We start from the raw sequence: 19,328 nt of genomic DNA, 5'->3' as shown, positions 1-19,328 counted from the left end.
GAAAAGCTTTGGGGAGTCAGGAGGTGAGACAGTCACCGCCGAATACCCATCCCTCTGACCTGCTCTTGTTGCCACAGTATTTATGTGGCTGGTCCAATTAAGTTTCTGGTCAATGGTGACCGAAAAGGATGTTCTTGGTGGGGGATTCATTGATGGCAATGCCGTTGAATGTCAAGGGCGGTGGTTAGACTCTCGCTTGTTGGAGATAGTCATTGCCTGGCACCTTTGTGACGCAATTGTTACTTGCCACTTATCAGTCCTCGTCTGAATGTCGTCTGCGTTTTGCTGCATGCAGGCATGGACTGCATTATCTGAGGAGTTGTAAATGGCACTGAAGACTGTGCAATTATCAGGGAGAACCAGTTGATGTGGTATATTTGGACTTTCAGAAGGCTTTCGACAAGGTCCCACACAAGAGATTAATGTGCAAAGTTAAAGCACATGGGATTGGGGGTAGTGTGCTGACATGGATTGAGAACTGGTTGTCAGACAGGAAGCAAAGAGTAGAAGTAAATGGGTACTTTTCAGAATGGCAGGCAGTGACTAGTGGGGTACCGCAAGGTTCTGTGCTGGGGCCCCAGCTGTTTACACTGTACATTAATGATTTGGACGAGGGGATTAAATGTAGTATCTCCAAATTTGCGGATGACACTAAGTTGGGTGGCAGTGTGAGCTGCGAGGAGGATGCTATGAGGCTGCAGAGTGACTTGGATCGGTTAGGTGAGTGGGCAAATGAATGGCAGATGAAGTATAATGTGGATAAATGTGAGGTTATCCACTTTGGTGGTAAAAACAGAGAGACAGACTATTATCTGAATGGTGACAGATTAGGAAAAGGGGAGGTGCAACGAGACCTGGGTGTCATGGTACATCAGTCATTGAAGGTTGGCATGCAGGTACAGCAGGCGGTTAAGAAAGAAAATGGCATGTTGGCCTTCATAGCGAGGGGATTTGAGTACAGGGGCAGGGAAGTGTTGCTACAGTGGTACAGGGCCTTGGTGAGGCCACACCTGGAGTATTGTGTACAGTTTTGGTCTCCTAACTTGAGGAAGGACATTCTTGCTATTGAGGGAGTGCAGCGAAGGTTCACCAGACTGATTCCCGGGATGATGGGACTGACCTATCAAGAAAGACTGGATCAACTGGGCTTGTATTCACTGGAGTTCAGAAGAATGAGAGGGGACCTCATAGAAACGTTTAAAATTCTGACGGGTTTAGACAGGTGAGATGCAGGGAAAATGTTCCCAATGTTGGGGAAGTCCAGAACCAGGGGTCACAGTCTAAGGATAAGGGGTAAGCCATTTAGGACCGAGATGAGGAGAAACTTCTTCACCCAGAGAGTGGTGAACCTGTGGAATTCTCTACCACAGAAAGTTGTTGAGGCCAATTCACTAAATATATTCAAAAGGGAGTTAGATGAAGTCCTTACTACTCGGGGGATCAAGGGGTATGGCGAGAAAGCAGGAAGGGGGTACTAAGTTGCATGTTCAGGCATGAACTCATTGAATGGCGGTGAAGGCTAGAAGGGCCGAATGGCCTACTCCTGCACCTATTTTTCTTTGTTTCTATTTTTTATGTTTCTATCAGCAAACATCCCCACTTCTGACATTATGATGGAGGGAAGGTCATTGATGAAGCAGCGGAAGATGGTTGGGCCTAGGACACTGCCCTGAGGAACTCCTACAGCGATGTCCTGGGGCTGTGACGATTGACCTCCAACTACCACATCCATTTTCCCCTGTGCAAGGTAGGACTCCAAGCCAGCGGAGTGTTTTCCCTCTGATTTCCATTGACTTCAGTTTTACGAGGGTTCCTTAATGCCACACATTTGTCAAATGCTGCCTTGATGTCAAGGGCAGTCAATCTCACCTCACCTCTGGAATTCAGCTCTTTTGTCCATGTTTGGACCAAGGCAGTAATGGAGGTCTGGAGCCAAGTGGTCTTGGCGGAATCCAAACTGGGCATCGGTGATCAAGTTATTGGTGAGTAAGTGCTGCTTGATAGCACTGATGACGACACCTTCCATCACTTTGCTGATGATTAAGAATAGACTGATGGGGCAGTAATTGTCCGTATTGGAATTGTCCTGCTTTTTATGGACAAGACATACATGGACAGTTTTCCACATTGTCGGATAGATGCCAGTGTTGTAGCTGTACTGGAACAGCTTGGCTAGAGGCACAGCTAGTTCTGGAGCACAAGTCTTCAGCACGAAAGCCGAACGTTGTCAGGACCCATAAGCCTATGCTACATCCAGTGCGCTCAGCCATGTCTTGATATCATGTGGATTGAAACGAATTGGCTGAAGACTGGCTTCTGTGATGGTGGGAACTTCAGGAGGAGGCCTTGTCTTTTGCACTCACGTGCTGGGCTCTGCCATCATTGAGGATGGGGATATTCATGGAGCCTCTTCCTTCTGATGGTTGTTTAATGGTCCACCACCATTCACAACTGCATGTGGCAGGACTGCAGAGCTTTGATCTGATCTGTTGATTGTGGGATTTTTTTTTTTTTTTAATTTTTCGTTGCCAATCTTTCCAATTCTTTGTCAAATCACAAACGCCAGAGGTCACCTTGCACACATCAAGGATCACTCTGCGCCAATGCTCTTAGCCAAAAGGCTTAGAGCCACTGCACCGTTCCTGGAAGTACTGCAATACCAGGTTCGTGCCATGGAGGTGGATGGGTCAAGCCCCCCACACACCTCCGTGGAGGTGGATGGGTCAATCCACCCCACCCACCTCCTATTTCTGTTTATTGTGGGATTGCTCAGCCCTTTGGCATGCTGCTTCTACTTTTTAAGCATGCATATAGTTTGGTGTTGCAGCTTCCCCAAGTTGGCACCTCATTTTTAGGTATGACTGGTGCTGCTCCTGGCATGCTCTTCTGCACTCCTCATTGGATTGGTCCCCTGGCTTGATGGTGATGGTAGAGAGGGATATGCTAGGCCATGAGGTTCTTGATTGTGGCGGAATACAATTCTGCTGTTACTGATGCCCCACAGCGCCTCATGGATGCCCAGTTTTGAGCTGCTAGATCTGTGCTGAATCTATCCCATTTAGCACGGTGGCAGTGCCACACAACACGATGGACGGCGTGTTCAGTGTGAAGACGGGACTTCGCGGTGGTCACTGCTACCATGGACAGATGAATCTGCGACAGGTAGATTGGCGAGGACGAGGTCAAGTCGATATTTCCCTCGTGTTGGTTCTCTCACCACCTGCCGCAAGCCCAATCAGGCAGCTATGTCCTTCACGACTCGGCCAGCTCAATCAGTAGTGGTGCTACCAAGCCACTCTTGGTGATGGACATTGAAGTCCCCTGCCCAGAGTTCATTCTGTGACTTGCTACTCTCAGTGCTTCTTCCAAGTGGTGATTCATCAACTGTAGGTGGTAATTACCAACTCTGACACCTCCTCCAATCTCGCCCTGGACCATGACCCCACTACTGAACATCAAGCCATCATTTCCCAGACAGTCACTGACCTCATCTCCTCCGGAGATCTTCCCTCCACAGCCACCAATCTCATAGTTCCTCAATCCTGCACAGCCCAATTCTACCGCCTTCCCAAAATCCACAAACAGGACTGCCCCGGTAGACCCATTATTTCAGCCTGTTCTTGCCTCACAGATCTTATTTCTTCCTATCTCAACTCTATTTTTTCTCCCCTTGTCCATTCTCTTCTCACCTATATCCGCGACTCCTCCGACGACCTCCGTCACTTTAACAGTTTCCAGTTTCCTGTCCCCAACTGTCTCCTGTTCATCTTGGACATCCAATCCCTCTACACTTCCATCCCCAACCAGGATGGCCTGAGGGCGCTCCACATCTTCCTCGAGCAGAGATCCAACTAATCCCCATCCACCTGCCTGAACTTGTTCTCACATTGAACAACTTCTCCTTTAACTCCACTCACTTCCCCCAAATCAAAGGTTTGGAAACCTGCATGGGTCCCTAGCTATGCCTGCCTTTTCGTGGGATATGTGGAACATTCTTTGTTCCAGTCCTACTCGGGTTCCCTGCCTCGCCTCTTTTCCCAGAACACTGATGACTGTATCGGTGTCATTTCCTGCTCTCAACCTGAACTAGAAAATTTCATTCACTTTGGATTCAATTTCACATGGTCCATCTCCGACTCTTCCCTTCCCTTCCTCGACTTGTCTGTCTCCATTTCTGGGGATAGGCTATCGACCAGTATCCACCTTCTCAGAACCACAACAGGGATCCCCCCTTATCCTCACCTTTCACCCCACCAGCCTCCACGTTCAACGGATCATCCTCTGCCATTTCCGCCACCTCCAGCATGATCCTATCACCAATCACATCTTCCCATCCTCTTCCCTCTCAGCATTCCGCTCCCTCCTTGACACCCTGGTCCACTCCTCAATCACCCCCAGCACCCCTTCCCAAAGCACCTACCCAAGCAAGTGCAACACCTGTCCTTTTGCCTCCTCCCTTCCCACCATCCAGGGCCTCAAATACTCCTTCCAAGTGAAATAGCGATTTACTTATATTTCTTTCAATTTAGTATACTGTATTTGCTGCTCACGATGTGGTCTCTACATTGGAGAGACCAAACGTAGATTGGGTGACCGCTTTGTGAAACACCTCCGTTCAGTCCATAAGCGTGACCCCGAGCTTCCGGTCACCTGTTACTTTAATTCCCCACTCCATTCCCATTCCGACATCTCCATCCTCCTACACTGTTCCAATGAAGCTTAATGCAAGCTCGAGGAACAGCACCTCATCTTTCGTTTTGGCACTTTATAGCCTTCTGGACTCAACATCGAGTTCAACAATTTCAGATAACCTGTGCCCATGCTTGGCTCCCTTCCCTGCTTTTTTAAAAGCCACCCCCCGATCTTATGTAATTTTTTTTCTCTGTCTCCCATGGCAGCTGGTAATTATTCCACCATTCACACCCTATCAAGACTAACCCTTTTCTAACTTCTGCCATTACCATCTCAAGTCAACCCACTATCCATTTTATCTCTCTAATCTCTCCTGTCTTCTACCCTCTCATAGACCTTCCCTATTGTTCTTTCTTCCCCTCCCCCTTTCAGTGCTCCTTAAGAATCTGTTTATTTCAAACATTCGCCAGTTTTGATGAAGGGTCATCAACCTGAAACATTAACTGTTTCTCTCCACAGATGCTGCCTGACCCCGCTGAGATTTCCAGCATTTTCTGTTTTTATTTCAGATTCCAGCATCTGCAGTATTTTGCTTTTGTTTTAACATTTTATATCCCTTGATGAGGTTTCCTTCTCACCTTATTAGTTTTAAATTGTGTAGCTCAAACTTCTCTAATCTTTCTTCATAGCTCATACACTTAATACTTGGGGGTATTCTTGCTGTTCTGCATTATCTCAATGCATCCAGTACATCAGCTGACACACCACGCACGGCTGGCCATCTAGTATCCATGTAGTATAGGGCAGGATTTATAACTTACTTTTTTTATTTTGGTCTTGCAAAAACATTCTTTTTGTTCCACAACTTATCTTTAAAAAATATTTGTCCTACAAATTGAGGCAGATATATAAAATTATTTTGGCTAACCCATGTCTGTCACACCATTGTTGATGAGGCTGTAATGTCGGTGTCTCATTTATTTTTAATGAACTCGGTTGGCTTTGGTTAAGTAGTAATTGTGCTGTCTGATGTTGCATTTCAGATTTTGTTACAGATGTAAAACAATCTACAAATAAAGGAAGAGTCATTTTCTGAGCGTTCTTTTAACCTGGGATCCTAAAATTTACAAGCAGGTCTTCTAATTACCTCAAAGGTTTACAAGCAGCTACAATTATGTGCATTTTTCTATTTAGACCAGTTCCTTGCAGAGAACACTTCAGCAACAGCTTAAGGTGGAGGCAGGCTAGGTTAAATACAGTTCCATCTTGGCACTTAATCATCACCACCATTCTCTAAACGAACTGCAGGGAGGTCTGTTAGTTTGTATAAATTTGCCTAATTTGTGTAAAGTAGACAGCTTCATAATGCCAATAATTGAGTACATTTTGGGCAATCTAGCCACTACACTAGACATAATTGTTGCTCTGGATGGGCAGTAATGCAGTTTCCAGACATTTGTGTGAATGGCTATAAATGGTGATAAGCGTACAGCATGCAACATTGATGCACCCTTTTTCTTTGAGACAAACAGGAATTTCACATTGCTCCTCACTTTAACCATCTTGAGCAACCACTACGATCAGAAATCTCCATTAAGTGCTCCATTCTCAGTACACAGAAAACATTACAGAAGCAACAGGTATTGCAATTTGAACAGATTTTACAATTGAACTTTTCGTTATTTGGAGTAATGCATAGAAGAATGAATGAACCACATATAAATCAAGTGTCTTACTAAGATTTATTTTTTAATCATAATAAACCATTACTTTTTGCCATATTCTAATTTAAAATTACTTCAAATAGGAATCTGTGTATTCATCTGATTTTGAACCTTTCAACAGATTATACATTGCAAATACAAAATATTAGTAGTAAGACACAAATGTTGGTGAATATAAAAGGATTAGCATTTTCATAATTTTAGTGATCTGCAGCCAGAAAATAAAACTGAGTTCAAATAATTTTAATGATCACGTTTACTTCAATTCGTAAGTCTTTACCTTTGCCATTTGAGCTTGGACACCATTGCCCTTTAGGGTAGCCACTGCTTTCTGAGCAGCAGCTGGACTGTCAAAATCCACAAAGCCATAACCTGAAATGCAACATCAGACAGCACAATTACTACTTAACCAAAGCCAACCGAGTTCATTAAAAATAAATGAGACACCGACATTACAGCCTCATCAACAATGGTAAGCATGTCAAAAAAACTAAGCTTGAACAGAAAAGGAAATAGTTATCAGATAACCTTGTTGAATGGATTCTAGCTTTGTTCAGTGTTAAACTGCTTTATTTGTGGTTTCCTATTATTCTTGTATCGAAGAAAACATGGGGAAAATGACACAAACCACTTTGATGTGCACACATGACCATGCATTCATCTCTATTTGATGAGATATCTTGAAAACAAAAGATTTACTCGATTATGCTGCTGAAAGTTATTTAGATGCTAACCTCAGAATTCATACATACTTTTCTTATTTTGAAAAGATCTAGTGGAAATGCTTCACAGTATAATTAAATAAGCACTAATATATTGAAGCATTGTGATTGTATGACATCGTGATGATTTAAAATTTTTGTGGTTAAGCTTAGCAAACGGTTCCAATTTACAGGTTTTCTAAATATGCAATGAACTCAGACATGTATCCGCTCTTTTTCCAGTAATTTGGTGACTGTATCGGGCCATTTCCTGCTCTCGCTTCGAACTGGAAAATATAATCAATTTTGCTTCCAATTTCTACCCTTCCCTCGCCTTCATATGGTCCATCTCCTACTCTTCCCTTCCCTTCCCTTCCCTTCAACTTCTCGGTGCCCATTTCTGGGGATAGTCTGTCGACTCCACTATAGGATATCCACTAAAGCCCGCTGACTCCAACAGCTACATTGACTACAGATCTTCACATCCTGCTTCCTGTAAGGGCTCTATTCCATTTTTCATTGAGCTTTATTTAAACCAGCATCCAATGGTCAGGCAGAGTGGGCAGTGCAAACCATCAAGCAAGGCTTGAAGAGGGTAACTGAAGGCTCGCTGCTGACACGCTTATCCCAAGTCCTGCTTAGCTACCGCACGAGATCCCACTCGCTCACTGGGATCCCACCTGCTGAACTGCTCATGAAAAGAGCACTTAAGACAAGGCTCTCGTTGGTTCACCCTGATCTACATGAACAGATAGAGAGCAGGTGGCTTCAGCAAAGTACATACCATGACAGCGCAAATGTGTCACGCGAGATTGAAATCAATGATCCTGTATTTGTATTGAATTATGGACAAGGCCCCAAGTGGCATCCCGGCACTGTCATGGCCAAAGAGGGGAGCAGGGTGTTTCGGGTCAAACTTTCAAATGGACTCATTCACTGGAAACACTTGGACCAAATCAAACTCAGATTCACGGACTACCTTGGACCCTACCTTTTTTGATCCCCAACATAAACACCAGTGGCAACCGGCATCACGGGTGACCACGAAGCAGAACCCATCATCCACAGCAGCCCAGCAGGACCCAACACACCAGGCAACCTAGCAAGGGCCTAACAAATGATTCAACAATACCAGCTTTCACACCGAGACGATCAACCAGGGCAAGAATAGAGTTTTGGATACTGTTGGAGATGACGACTTACCAGGGGAAGGCACCAGCAGCCAGATTCATGGCATCATGGGTGGTTCTGCTGTACAGAAGGGCGGGAAAAAGAGTGGGAGAGCTAGTGATAGGTGACGCTATTGTAAGGGGAATAGATAGGAGTTTCTGCGGCCGCAACCGAGACTCTAGGATGGTATGTTGCCTCTCTGGTGCAAGGGTCAAGGATGTCTCGGAGCCGCTGCAGAGCATTCTGGAAAGGGAGGGTGAACAGCCAGTTGTCGTGGTACATGTAGGTACCAATGATATAGATAAGAAGCGGGAAGAGGTCCTACAAGCTGAATTTAGGGAGCTAGGAGTGAAATTAAAAAGTAGGACCTCAAAGGTAGTAATCTCTGGATTGCTGCCAGTGCCACGTGCTATTCAGAGTTGAGGGAGCAGGATAGTTAAAATAAATACGTGGCTTGAGCAGTGGTGCAAGAGGGGAGGGATTCAAATTCCTGGGAGAAGTGGAACCTGTACAAAAGGGACGGTTTGCACTTGGGCAAGACTGGAACTGGTGTCCTCGGGATAACATTTGCTAATGCAGTTCAGGCGTGTTTAAACTAATATGGCAGGGGGATGGGAACCTATGCAGTGAGACAGGGCGAAGTAGTATGGAGTCAGAAACAGATGGTAGAAAGGTAAAAAGCAATAGTGGAAGGCCGAGTAAACAAAGGCAAGAAACAAAAATGGCCACACTACATCATAATTCTAAAAGGAGAAAAAAGGGTGTTAAAAAAACAAGCCTGAAGGCTTTGTGTCTTAATGCAAGGAATATGATTGATTCGGATTACAGAGACGTGGCTCCAGGATGATCAGGGCTGGGAACTCATCATCCAAGGGTATTCAACATTCAGGGAAGAATAGAATAAAAGGAAAAGGAGGTGGGGTAGCATTGCCCGTTAAAGAGGAGATTAATGCAATAGTTAGGAAGGACATTAGCTTGGATGATGTGGAATCTATATGGGTAGAGCTGCAGAACACCAAAGGGCAAAAAACGTTAGTGGAAGTTGTGTACAGACCTCCAAACAGTAGTAGTAATGTTGTGGAGGGCATCAAACAGGAAATTAGGGGTACATGCAATAAAGGTGCAGCAGTTATCATGGGTGACTTTAATATGCATATAGATTGGGCTAACCAAACTGGTAGCAATGCGGTGGAGGAGGATTTCCTAGAGTGCATAAGGGATGGTTTTCTAGACCAATATGTTGAGGAACCAACTAGGGGGAGGCCATCTTAGACTGGGTGTTGTGTAATGAGAGAGGATTAATTAGCAATCTCGTTGTGCAAAGCCCATTGGGAAAGAGTGACCATAACATGGTGGAATTCTGCATTAGGATGGAGAATGAAACAGTTAATTCAGAGACCATGGTCCAGAACTTAAAGAAGGGTATCTTTGAAGGTATGAGGCGTGAATTGGCTAGGATAGATTGGCGAATGATACTTAAGGGGTTGACAGTGGATGGGCAATGGCAGACATTTAGAGACCACATGGATGAACTACAACAATTGTACATCCCTGTCTGGGGTAACAATAAAAAAGGGAAGGTGGCTCAACCGTGGCTATCAAGGGAAATCAGGGATAGCATTAAAGCCAAGGAAGTGGCATACAAATTGGCCAGAAATAGCAGTGAACCTGGGCACTGGAAGAAATTTAGAACTCAGCAGAGGAGGACAAAGGGTTTGATTAGGGCAGGGAAAATAGAGTACGAGAGGAAGCTTGCAGGGAACATTAAGACGGACTGCAAAAGCTTCTATAGATATGTAAAGAGAAAAAGGTTAGTAAAGACAAACGTAGGTCCCCTGCAGTCAGAATCAGGGGAAGTCACAATGGGGAACAAAGAAATGGCAGACCAATTGAACAAGTACTTTGGTTCAGTATTCACTAAGGAGGGCACAAACAACCTTCCGGATATAAAAGGGGTCAGAGGGTCTAGTAAGAAGGAGGAACTGAGGGAAATCCTTATTAGTCGGGAAATTGTGTTGGGGAAATTGATGGGATTGAAGACCGATAAATCCCCAGGGCCTGATGGACTGCATCCCAGAGTACTTAAGGAGGTGGCCTTGGAAATAACGGATGCATTGACAGTCATTTTCCAACATTCCATAGACTCTGGATCAGTTCCTATCGAGTGGAGGGTAGCCAATATAACACCACTTTTTAAAAAAGGGAGGGAGAGAGAAAACAGGGAATTATAGACCGGTCAGCCTGACATCGGTAGTGGGTAAAATGATGGAATCAATTATTAAGGATGTCATAGCAGCGCATTTGGAAAGAGGTGACATGATAGATCCAAGTCAGCATGAATTTGTGAAAGGGAAATCATGCTTGACAAATCTTCTGGAATGTTTTGAGGATGTTTCCAGTAGAGTGGACAAGGGAGAACCAGTTGATGTGGTGTATTTGGACTTTCAGAAGGCTTTCGACAAGGTCCCACACAAGAGATTAATGTGCAAAGTTAAAGCACATGGGATTGGGGGTCGTGTGCTGACGTGGATTGAGAACTGGTTGGCAGACAGGAAGCAAAGAGTAGGAGTAAATGGGTACTTTTCAGAATGGCAGGCAGTGACTAGTGGGGTGCCGCAAGGTTCTGTGCTGGGGCCCCAGCTGTTTACATTGTACATTAATGATTTAGACGAGGGGATTAAATGTAGTATCTCCAAATTTGCGGATGACACTAAGTTGGATGGCAGTGTGAGCTGCGAGGAGGATGCTATGAGGCTGCAGAGTGACTTGGATAGGTTAGGTGAGTGGGCAAATGCATGGCAGATGAAGTATAATGTGGATAAATGTGAGGTTATCCATTTTGATGGTAAAAAGAGAGAGACAGACTATTATCTGAATGGTGACAGATTAGGAAAAGGGAAGGTGCAACGAGACCTGGGTGTCATGGTACATCAGTCATTGAAGGTTGGCATGCAGGTACAGCAGGCGGTTAAGAAAGCAAATGGCATGTTGGCCTTCATAGCGAGGGCATTTGAGTACAGGGGCAGGGAGGTGTTGCTACAGTTGTACAGGGCCTTGGTGAGGCCACACCTGGAGTTTTGGTCTCCTAACTTGAGGAAGGACATTCTTGCTATTGAGGGAGTGCAGCGAAGGTTCACCAGACTGATTCGCGGGATGGCGGGACTGACCTATCAAGAAAGACTGGATCAACTGGGCTTGTATTCACTGGAGTTTAGAAGAATGAGAGGGGATCTCATAGAAACGTTTAAAATTCTGACGGGTTTAGACAGGTTAGATGCAGGAAGAATGTTCCCAATGTTGGGGAAGTCCAAAACCAGGGGTCACAGTCTAAGGATAAGGGGTAAGCCATTTAGGACCGAGATGATGAGAAACTTCTTTACCCAGAGAGTGGTGAACCTGTAGAATTCTCTACCACAGAAAGTAGTTAAGGCCAATTTACTAAATATATTCAAAAGGGAGTTAGATGAAGTCCTTACTACTCGGGGGATCAAGGGGTATGGCGAGAAAGCAGGAAGGGGGTACTGAAGTGCATGTTCAGCCATGAACTCATTGAATGGCGGTGCAGGCTAGAGGGGCTGAATGGCCTACTCCTGCACCTATTTTCTATGTTTCTAAGAAGGGGCCCAGATCGTCTCACATTGTTAATAGTTACACTATTGACTTTGGGGCGGGGGTGGCGTCTGAGGGGGAGAAAGAGAGTGTTGTTATATATGTGAACTTGTATTTACTCTGTACAGCCACCAGAGGGCTCATTCCCTGGAGTCCTAAGGGATCCCATAATCCCTTGGGAGCGCAGCTATTTAAGGAGGCCTCATAGGTTGGGAGACACTCTGGAGACCTGTAATAAAAGACTACAGTCACACTTTACTTTGAGCTCAGTGTTCAGTCTGACTCTTTTTCCATACGTAACAGGCCTGACATTCCAGGTCCCGAACTACATATTGAAAGGTGGAAGATGCCTCTGTGTAGATTTTTTTAACATATGGTGCCATTGCACACCAGCCACCACACGGGCTTGACAGAGCTAGATCTTGGTCCAGTGGAAAGCATTAACCAAGAGGTGGGGAAAGCGGGGAGGAGAGGAAAGAACAAAAGGTCTATGATCGGGTGGAAGTCAGGAGAGTTTCAATAACAAAAGTAATGATGGTGCAAGGCAAAAGGAGATGATAATGGGAAAAGTAAAGAAACAAAAGATAGGTCTAGAGAAGGTGTAAATGGAGATAGCAGAATCATCAATAGCTGCCATCCGAAAAAAGGGGGCAGAGGTTATGATCTGAAATTGTTGAACTGTGTTGAGTCCGGAAGGCTGTCAAGTGCCTATTAGAAAGATGAGGTGTTATTCCTCGAGCTTCATTGGTCCAGAGAATGATCCCGTTACAGGTCATGAATTCTTTGAACTCAAAATTGGTAAAACATGGCCCGTTGTCGCTCATCAGGACATCGGGTAAGCCGTGAGTGGCAAACATGGCCTGCAGGCTTTCAGTAGTGGCAGCGGACATGCTAGCCAACATTATCTCACATTCAATCCACTTGGAATCCGCGTATACAACCACAAGGAACATTTTACCCAAGAACAGGCCTGCATAGTCGACGTGTACCCTAGACCACGGTTTGGAGGGCCATGACTATAAACTTAGCGGCGCCTCCCTGGGTACATTGCTTAACTGTGACCATATATTACATCTGTGACCACAAGTCCGCATTGATACTGGGCCACAACATGTGGGATCTGGCTATCGCTTTCATCATTACGATGCCTGGATGGTTACAGTGGAGGTCATTGATGAAGGTGTCTCTGCCCTTCTTGGGGACCACTACTCGATTGTCCCACAGAAGGCAGTCTTACTTGTATAGACATTTCATCTTTGCGCCACTGGAACGGCTTAATCTCTTCCTGCATTTCCACTGGGACACTGGACCAGCTCCCGTGAAGCACACAGCTTTTGACTAGAGAGAATAAGCAGTCCTGGCTTGTCCAGGTTTTGATCTGCCGGGCAGTGACGGGTGATTGCTCACTCTCAAATGCTTCCAGAATCATGGCTAGATCTGCGGGCTGTGCCATTTCCACCCCCGTGATGGGCAATGGCAGCCTACTGAGAGCATCGGCGCAGTTTTCTGTGCCTGGCCTGTGGCCGATGGCGTAGTTGTATGCGGACAACATGAGCGTCCATCTCGGATGCGGGCCGATGCATTGGTATTTATCCCTTTACTCTCGGAAAACAGGGATATGAGTGGCTTATGGTCAGTTTCCAATTCGAATTTTAGCCCAAACAGGTATTGATGCATTTTCTTTACCCCATAGACACACGCAAACGCTTCTTTCTCAATCATGCTGTAGGCTCTCTCAGCCTTAGACAGACTCCTGGACGTATAAGCAACCGGTTGCAGTTTCCCAAAATCATTAGCTTGTTGCAATACACACCCGACGCCATATGACGACGCATCACATGCTAGTATCAAACGCTTACATGGATCATACAACACAAGCAATTTGTTTGAGCATAACAGCTTTTTCGCTTTTACAACGGCATTTTCTTGGCTTTTGCCCCAAACCCATCTGTAAGGGGAAAACGGGAAGGCTTCTCCTCCCACGAGCGGGCCCCCTGATAGAGGGTCGACGCTCCCCCCAACCCGCCTAACAGCCCCCGGAGTTAGCAGACAGAGACGAATGGCAAGGTATAACGATCTTTTATTACGAACGTCTGGGAACACTTCTCATCACAGCCGCCTGTGAGTGGAGATGCTCTCCGAACAGCACAATCATACAACTTTTATACATTTCAAAAACCCCTCCGTTCCCCTCCCTAGATCTCTAATTGGACTACTTTATCAGTGCTACTTTGGATTGACAGGCCAAGACCCTCGTGATCACCTTAGGCCGTGACTAGAATGACTTCATTCGGTCAGAATTTGTTGATTCTCCTTGATGACAGTGAGTCTGCCTCGAGCCACTTCGCAAGGTCTTATCAATGTCTGTTTAGGTTCTCACATCGTATCCTGTCGGAATATTATTGATTTGATAACTTCTGGAGCTTTGGTACTGGAATGTATAGGGCCAAAGAGAGGCCTTTTTCCTCCTTATGGGTCGGTGCAGGAACCAGCACTTTAACCCTTGTCCCGCTGATATCCCTAATGCCAGGTGTAGAACTGGTAGCTTGTCATCAGAACGCTTTCCTTTGGGTTCAAATGCTCTCGGACCAGTGTGCACAAATCATCGTGTGATTTCTCCGTGGGTTTCGCTGGAGTGAGCAGATTCTTCATGAGGCCATACGTTGGTGCCCCACAGACGGTGAGGAGAATCGCCCTTCGTTTGGTAGCGTTCTCTTCCCCATCTAGCTCGTTGGCTAAAATGTATTGGTCGAGTCGCTCTAAAAAAGTTTCCCAATCGTCTCCCTCCGAGAATTTCTCCAGGATGCCCACTGTTCTCTGCATCTTTGGGTTTGCTATCTGTATCTCGTCGCCAGTTGTTATGTATGGAGAAAGAGTCAGACTGAACACGGTGAGCTCAAAGTAAAGTATGACCTTAGTCTTTTATTGCAAGTCTCCAGAGTGTCTCTCCAACCTGTGAGGCCTCCTTAAATACCTGGGCTCCCAAGAGATTATGGGATCCGTTGGGACTCCGGGGGATGAACCCTCTGGTGGCTGTACAGAGTAAATACAAGTTCACATATATAACAAGGTCCTTCATTGAAACACCTGTGAACTGATCCCTTTTTGGTGTGGAAGCAAGTCATCCTCGATATGAGGGACCGCCTAATAACAAGACGACGACTTGCTTGCTGCCTGTTGCATCTCTATCTTTTTCCAGTTTTGACGAAAGGTCATTGAACTGAAACGTTAACTCTGTTTCTCTCTTCACAGATCCTGCTTGACCTGCTGAGTATTTCCAGCATCAGCTGGCCTGAGTAGTGGAACATCTCATCCTGAAGACAAGGATAGTGCTGGACAGGGTAAGAAGCTGATTTCAACTGCACTTATCTCTGGGACCAAGAGCTGCCTCTGATTAGAAAGAACATCCAAAGCAACATTAATATTGTGCATAAGACGAGATCTTAATATACAAAATGAAATGGACCCAAATAGACTTAGCAATTTGTTGGAGATACTATGGATGGCTGTGATCACACTTGGATAAATAAATTTCCAAGTGCATGAATGCTGGGATTTTTCCCTAACATTCAGGTATTCTAATTTGCATATGGTGGTCACAAGTTAAAAGTGCAACCTGGTGAGTCAGCAATTTGTTCCTTACTGTAAAGCTGAACAATCCATGAATGGATTGTTTTTGTCACCCCACAAAAAAATGACCCAGAGAGAAGGTTTAAAGCAGTGAGAGGAGTCACCGGCGCAAACATGATGGGCCGAAATGGCCTCCTCCCATGCTGTAAATTTCTATGATTCTATTATTCTAATTATAATGGAGGCAGCATTGAAACAAATGGAGAGAAGAATTTGAAAAGTGACATCACAGCTGATGTAGGGAAAGGTAGCAGCGGAACCAGAGGAATAAAAGTCAAGTGTTCAATTATTTATTCACATTTTAATATTCAACTAAATAGTAGATTAATGGATTACTTAACTTAAAAAAAACGGAGAAACATGGACCAAAAACCTAACTATAAGTAAATAATTAAATAAAATCGGCTGGCGTAATAGGCTCAATATGAAAAACTGAGCAATCAAAGTAACAAACAGAAATCATATTAAATCTGTTAATCATAATTTAATACAGGTACTAAAGATGAATCAGTTAGTACGAGAAATAGATAGATAAATATATAAAGTAGATATTGACACTAGTTTGTGCTGCCATGGAGTTGCCATAACTTGCTCCATCATGGGGAGCTCCACTGTGTTGATGGAGCTGACCACTCGGTCCATCTTGGACAGAATGGTCTCCATGCTCGAGTCAAGTTGGAGTAGGACTCCTTTATGCTCTGTGACATTGGCCCCAAGTTTTGACATGATTTGCTCCTGATTTTTAGGAGCAACTGGTGTAGAACGGAGTATCTTAGAAATCGGAATTCTCACCATTTAGTTTGCTCCAGTTCTAGTCAGTTAGAACAGTTTCACTTTGGAACAGAATTTTTTTTTCAAAAGGGGGCGTGTCCGGCCACTTACGCCTGTTTTCAAAGTTTCGTCAGTGAAAACTTACTCCAAACTAACTTAGAATGGAGTAAGTGAAGATTTTTGTATGCTCGAAAAAACCTTGTCTACACTTTAGAAAATCAAAGGGTAGGTTAAAAATCAGGCGTAGGGAATGGCGGGGGGGGGGGGGGGGGGGGGAGGTTTAAAGGGAAGTTTACAAACATTAAACACTTCAGTTTTACAAATAAAGAGCCATCATCAATAATAAATGATAAAAACATCAATAAATCAACCAATAAATTAATCAAAAAAAATTAAAAAGAAATAATTTTTTTTTTAAATCAATAAATAAAACATTTTCTACTTACCGACTGCAGCACTGGGAGCCCTCCAACAGCGTGCTGGAATGCCCCCCCCCCCCCCCCAGTGTGTCTCTATCTCTCTGTCTGTCTGTGTCTCTCATTCTCTATCTGTCAGTGTCTGTGTTTCTGACAGCGAGGGGGGGGGAGGAGGGGGGTAGAGGGAGAGAGGAGGAGGGTAGAGGGAGAGAGGGGGGGAGGGGGGGGAGAAGGAGAAGGGAGGGACAGGAGATGGGAGGGGGGAAAGGAGATGGGAGGGGGGGAAAGGAGATGGGAGGGGGGGAAAGGAGATGGGAGGGGGGGAAAGGAGATGGGAGGGGGGGAAAGGAGATGGGAGGGGGGGAAAGGAGATGGGAGGGGGGGAAAGGAGATGGGAGGGGGGGAAAGGAGATGGGAGGGGGGGAAAGGAGATGGGAGGGGGGGAAAGGAGATGGGAGGGGGGGAAAGGAGATGGGAGGGGGGAAAGGAGATGGGAGGGGGGGAAAGGAGATGGGAGGGGGGGAAAGGAGATGGGAGGGGGGGAAAGGAGATGGGAGGGGGGGAAAGGAGATGGGAGGGGGGGAAAGGAGATGGGAGGGGGGGAAAGGAGATGGGAGGGGGGGAAAGGAGATGGGAGGGGGGGAAAGGAGATGGGAGGGGGGGAAAGGAGATGGGAGGGGGGGAAAGGAGATGGGAGGGGGGGAAAGGAGATGGGAGGGGGGGAAAGGAGATGGGAGGGGGGGAAAGGAGATGGGAGGGGGGGAAAGGAGATGGGGGGGGAAAGGAGATGGGGGGGGAAAGGAGATGGGGGGGGGAAAGGAGATGGGGGGGGAAAGGAGATGGGGGGGGAAAGGAGATGGGGGGGGGGAAAGGAGATGGGGGGGGAAAGGAGATGGGGGGGGGAAAGGAGATGGGGGGGGGAAAGGAGATGGGGGGGGGGAAAGGAGATGGGGGGGGAAAGGAGATGGGGGGGGAGGAGATTGGGGGGGGGGGAAGGAGATTGGGGGGGTGGGGGGAAGGCTGAACGGGCCGGGCTCGAGACTTCGGGCAGGGCCCTACCCAGCACCAGATTTACAGGTAGGTGGCGTTGGGTCGGATCGGGAGGAGCGCGGGTCAGGGGGGTGGTGGGAGGGAGGTCGGTTCGGTTCGGGTCGGGGGGAGGGAGGGAGAGGGAGGTCAGGTCGGGGGGAGGGAGGTCAGGTCGGGGGGAGGGAGTCAGGGAGTGGGGGGGAAAAGCAGGAGTCGGGTCGGTGTCGGTGTCGGGTCCGGTCCGGAGGCGGGGGGCGGGAGGGAAGCGGGAAGCGGGAGTCAGGTCCAGTCCGGGGGGTCAGGTCCGGCCCGGTCCAGGGGCTGGGGGTGAGCGGGAGTCGGGTCGGGTCCGGGGGCGAGGGGGGGGAAGCGGGAGCGGGGTCGGGGTGGATCCAGGGGCGGGGGGGGGGGGGGGGAAGCGGGAGTCGGGTCCGGTCCAGAAGCGGGAGTCAAGTCGGGTCGGGAGGAAGCAGGAGCTGGCCGTGGGAGGAGCCTTATGCACGCAGCCCCAGTGAGGCCATTCGGCCAGGGCAAGGGGCTGCATGCTTCAGCCCCTCCCACACAGTTTTGAGCGCTTGGAGCTACTGCACATGCGCGCCCACTGTAGCGCGCACGTGCAGATGTCCCGGCATTGTTTTCAGTGCAGGGACCTGGCTCCGCCCACTACCGCTCCTGCTGCGCTGCGCCGCGCCGAGCTGCAAACGACCTGCAGGGAGCTGGAGAATCTGGAAGTTTTTTTTAGGCGCACTTTGTGGCGAGAAAAACGGGCGTTCAGGTCGGGACTGCGCCGTTCTAGGCGCGGCTCGAAACTTGGTCCCATTGTGCGCAACTCTCTGGTAGGCTACCCAGTACACCAAGCATTTCGTGGAAGATGCTGATCAGCCTTCTTCAGTAGCCTGGGCACTCAAAGTCTGCATCAGAGTCCTCACCTGTCAGCCATGGCTCAGTGGGTAGCACTCTCACCTCTGAGAAGGTTGTGGGTTCAAGTCCCACTCCAGAGACTTGTGCCCAAAAGTCGAGGCAGACAATCCAGTACAGTACTGCGGGAGTATTGCACTGTCGGAGGTGCGGTCTTTCGGATAAGACGTTAAAGAGAGGCCCCGTCTGCTCTCTATGGTAGACGCAGAAGATCCCATGGCACTATTTTGAAGAAGAGCAGAAGAGTTATCCCCAATGTCCTGGCGAATATTTATCTCTCAATCAACATCACTAAAACAGATTACTTGGTAATTATCACACTTGGGAGCATTCTGTGTGCAAATTGGCTGCTGAGTTCCCTGCATTACAACAGTGACAACACGTCAAAAGTATTTCATTGTCTCTAAAGTGCATTTTGACGTACTGAATTTGTCAAAGGTGTGATATAAATGTACATTTGTCTTTTTTTTCTGTCGAATTAACATGCGACCTCGCCCTCCGGCAATCTGGCACCTATGGCATTCTATCCCCCTGCACACTTGTGCCGGGGGGAGGTCACCACCAATGTTCGCTGTAAGCTGCGCTTTATTCTGCGCAGCCTGTTTCTTTTAATGCGCGGTCCCTTTAAATTTCTGTGCCTGCGCAGTAGTTACAATGTAAATGCCTTAAGCGGCCTGCGCAGGACTTTTCCCCATTACTGTGCAATCTCAGGGAACATTGGTCGCCAC

General features: G+C 46.9%; 1 protein-coding gene across 16 annotated transcripts in view; it reads right to left on the bottom strand.

The window, feature by feature from the left end:
* Positions 1-19,328, bottom strand: part of LOC139259794 (RNA-binding motif, single-stranded-interacting protein 1-like) — a 769,398-nt gene that overhangs the window by 175,299 nt on the left and 574,771 nt on the right. For all 16 annotated transcript variants that reach the window (XM_070875543.1, XM_070875544.1, XM_070875545.1 and 13 more), the window contains one exon: positions 6,637-6,728. In XM_070875543.1, the coding sequence (XP_070731644.1) occupies positions 6,637-6,728 (92 nt within the window). The remainder of the gene's footprint in view (positions 1-6,636; positions 6,729-19,328) is intronic.

Source organism: Pristiophorus japonicus, chromosome 3 (genome assembly GCF_044704955.1).
Source record: "Pristiophorus japonicus isolate sPriJap1 chromosome 3, sPriJap1.hap1, whole genome shotgun sequence".
Classification (NCBI taxonomy): Eukaryota; Metazoa; Chordata; class Chondrichthyes; family Pristiophoridae; genus Pristiophorus; species Pristiophorus japonicus.
Note: the sequence above shows the minus strand (reverse complement) of the source record. Positions and strands in the feature narration are given on the sequence as shown.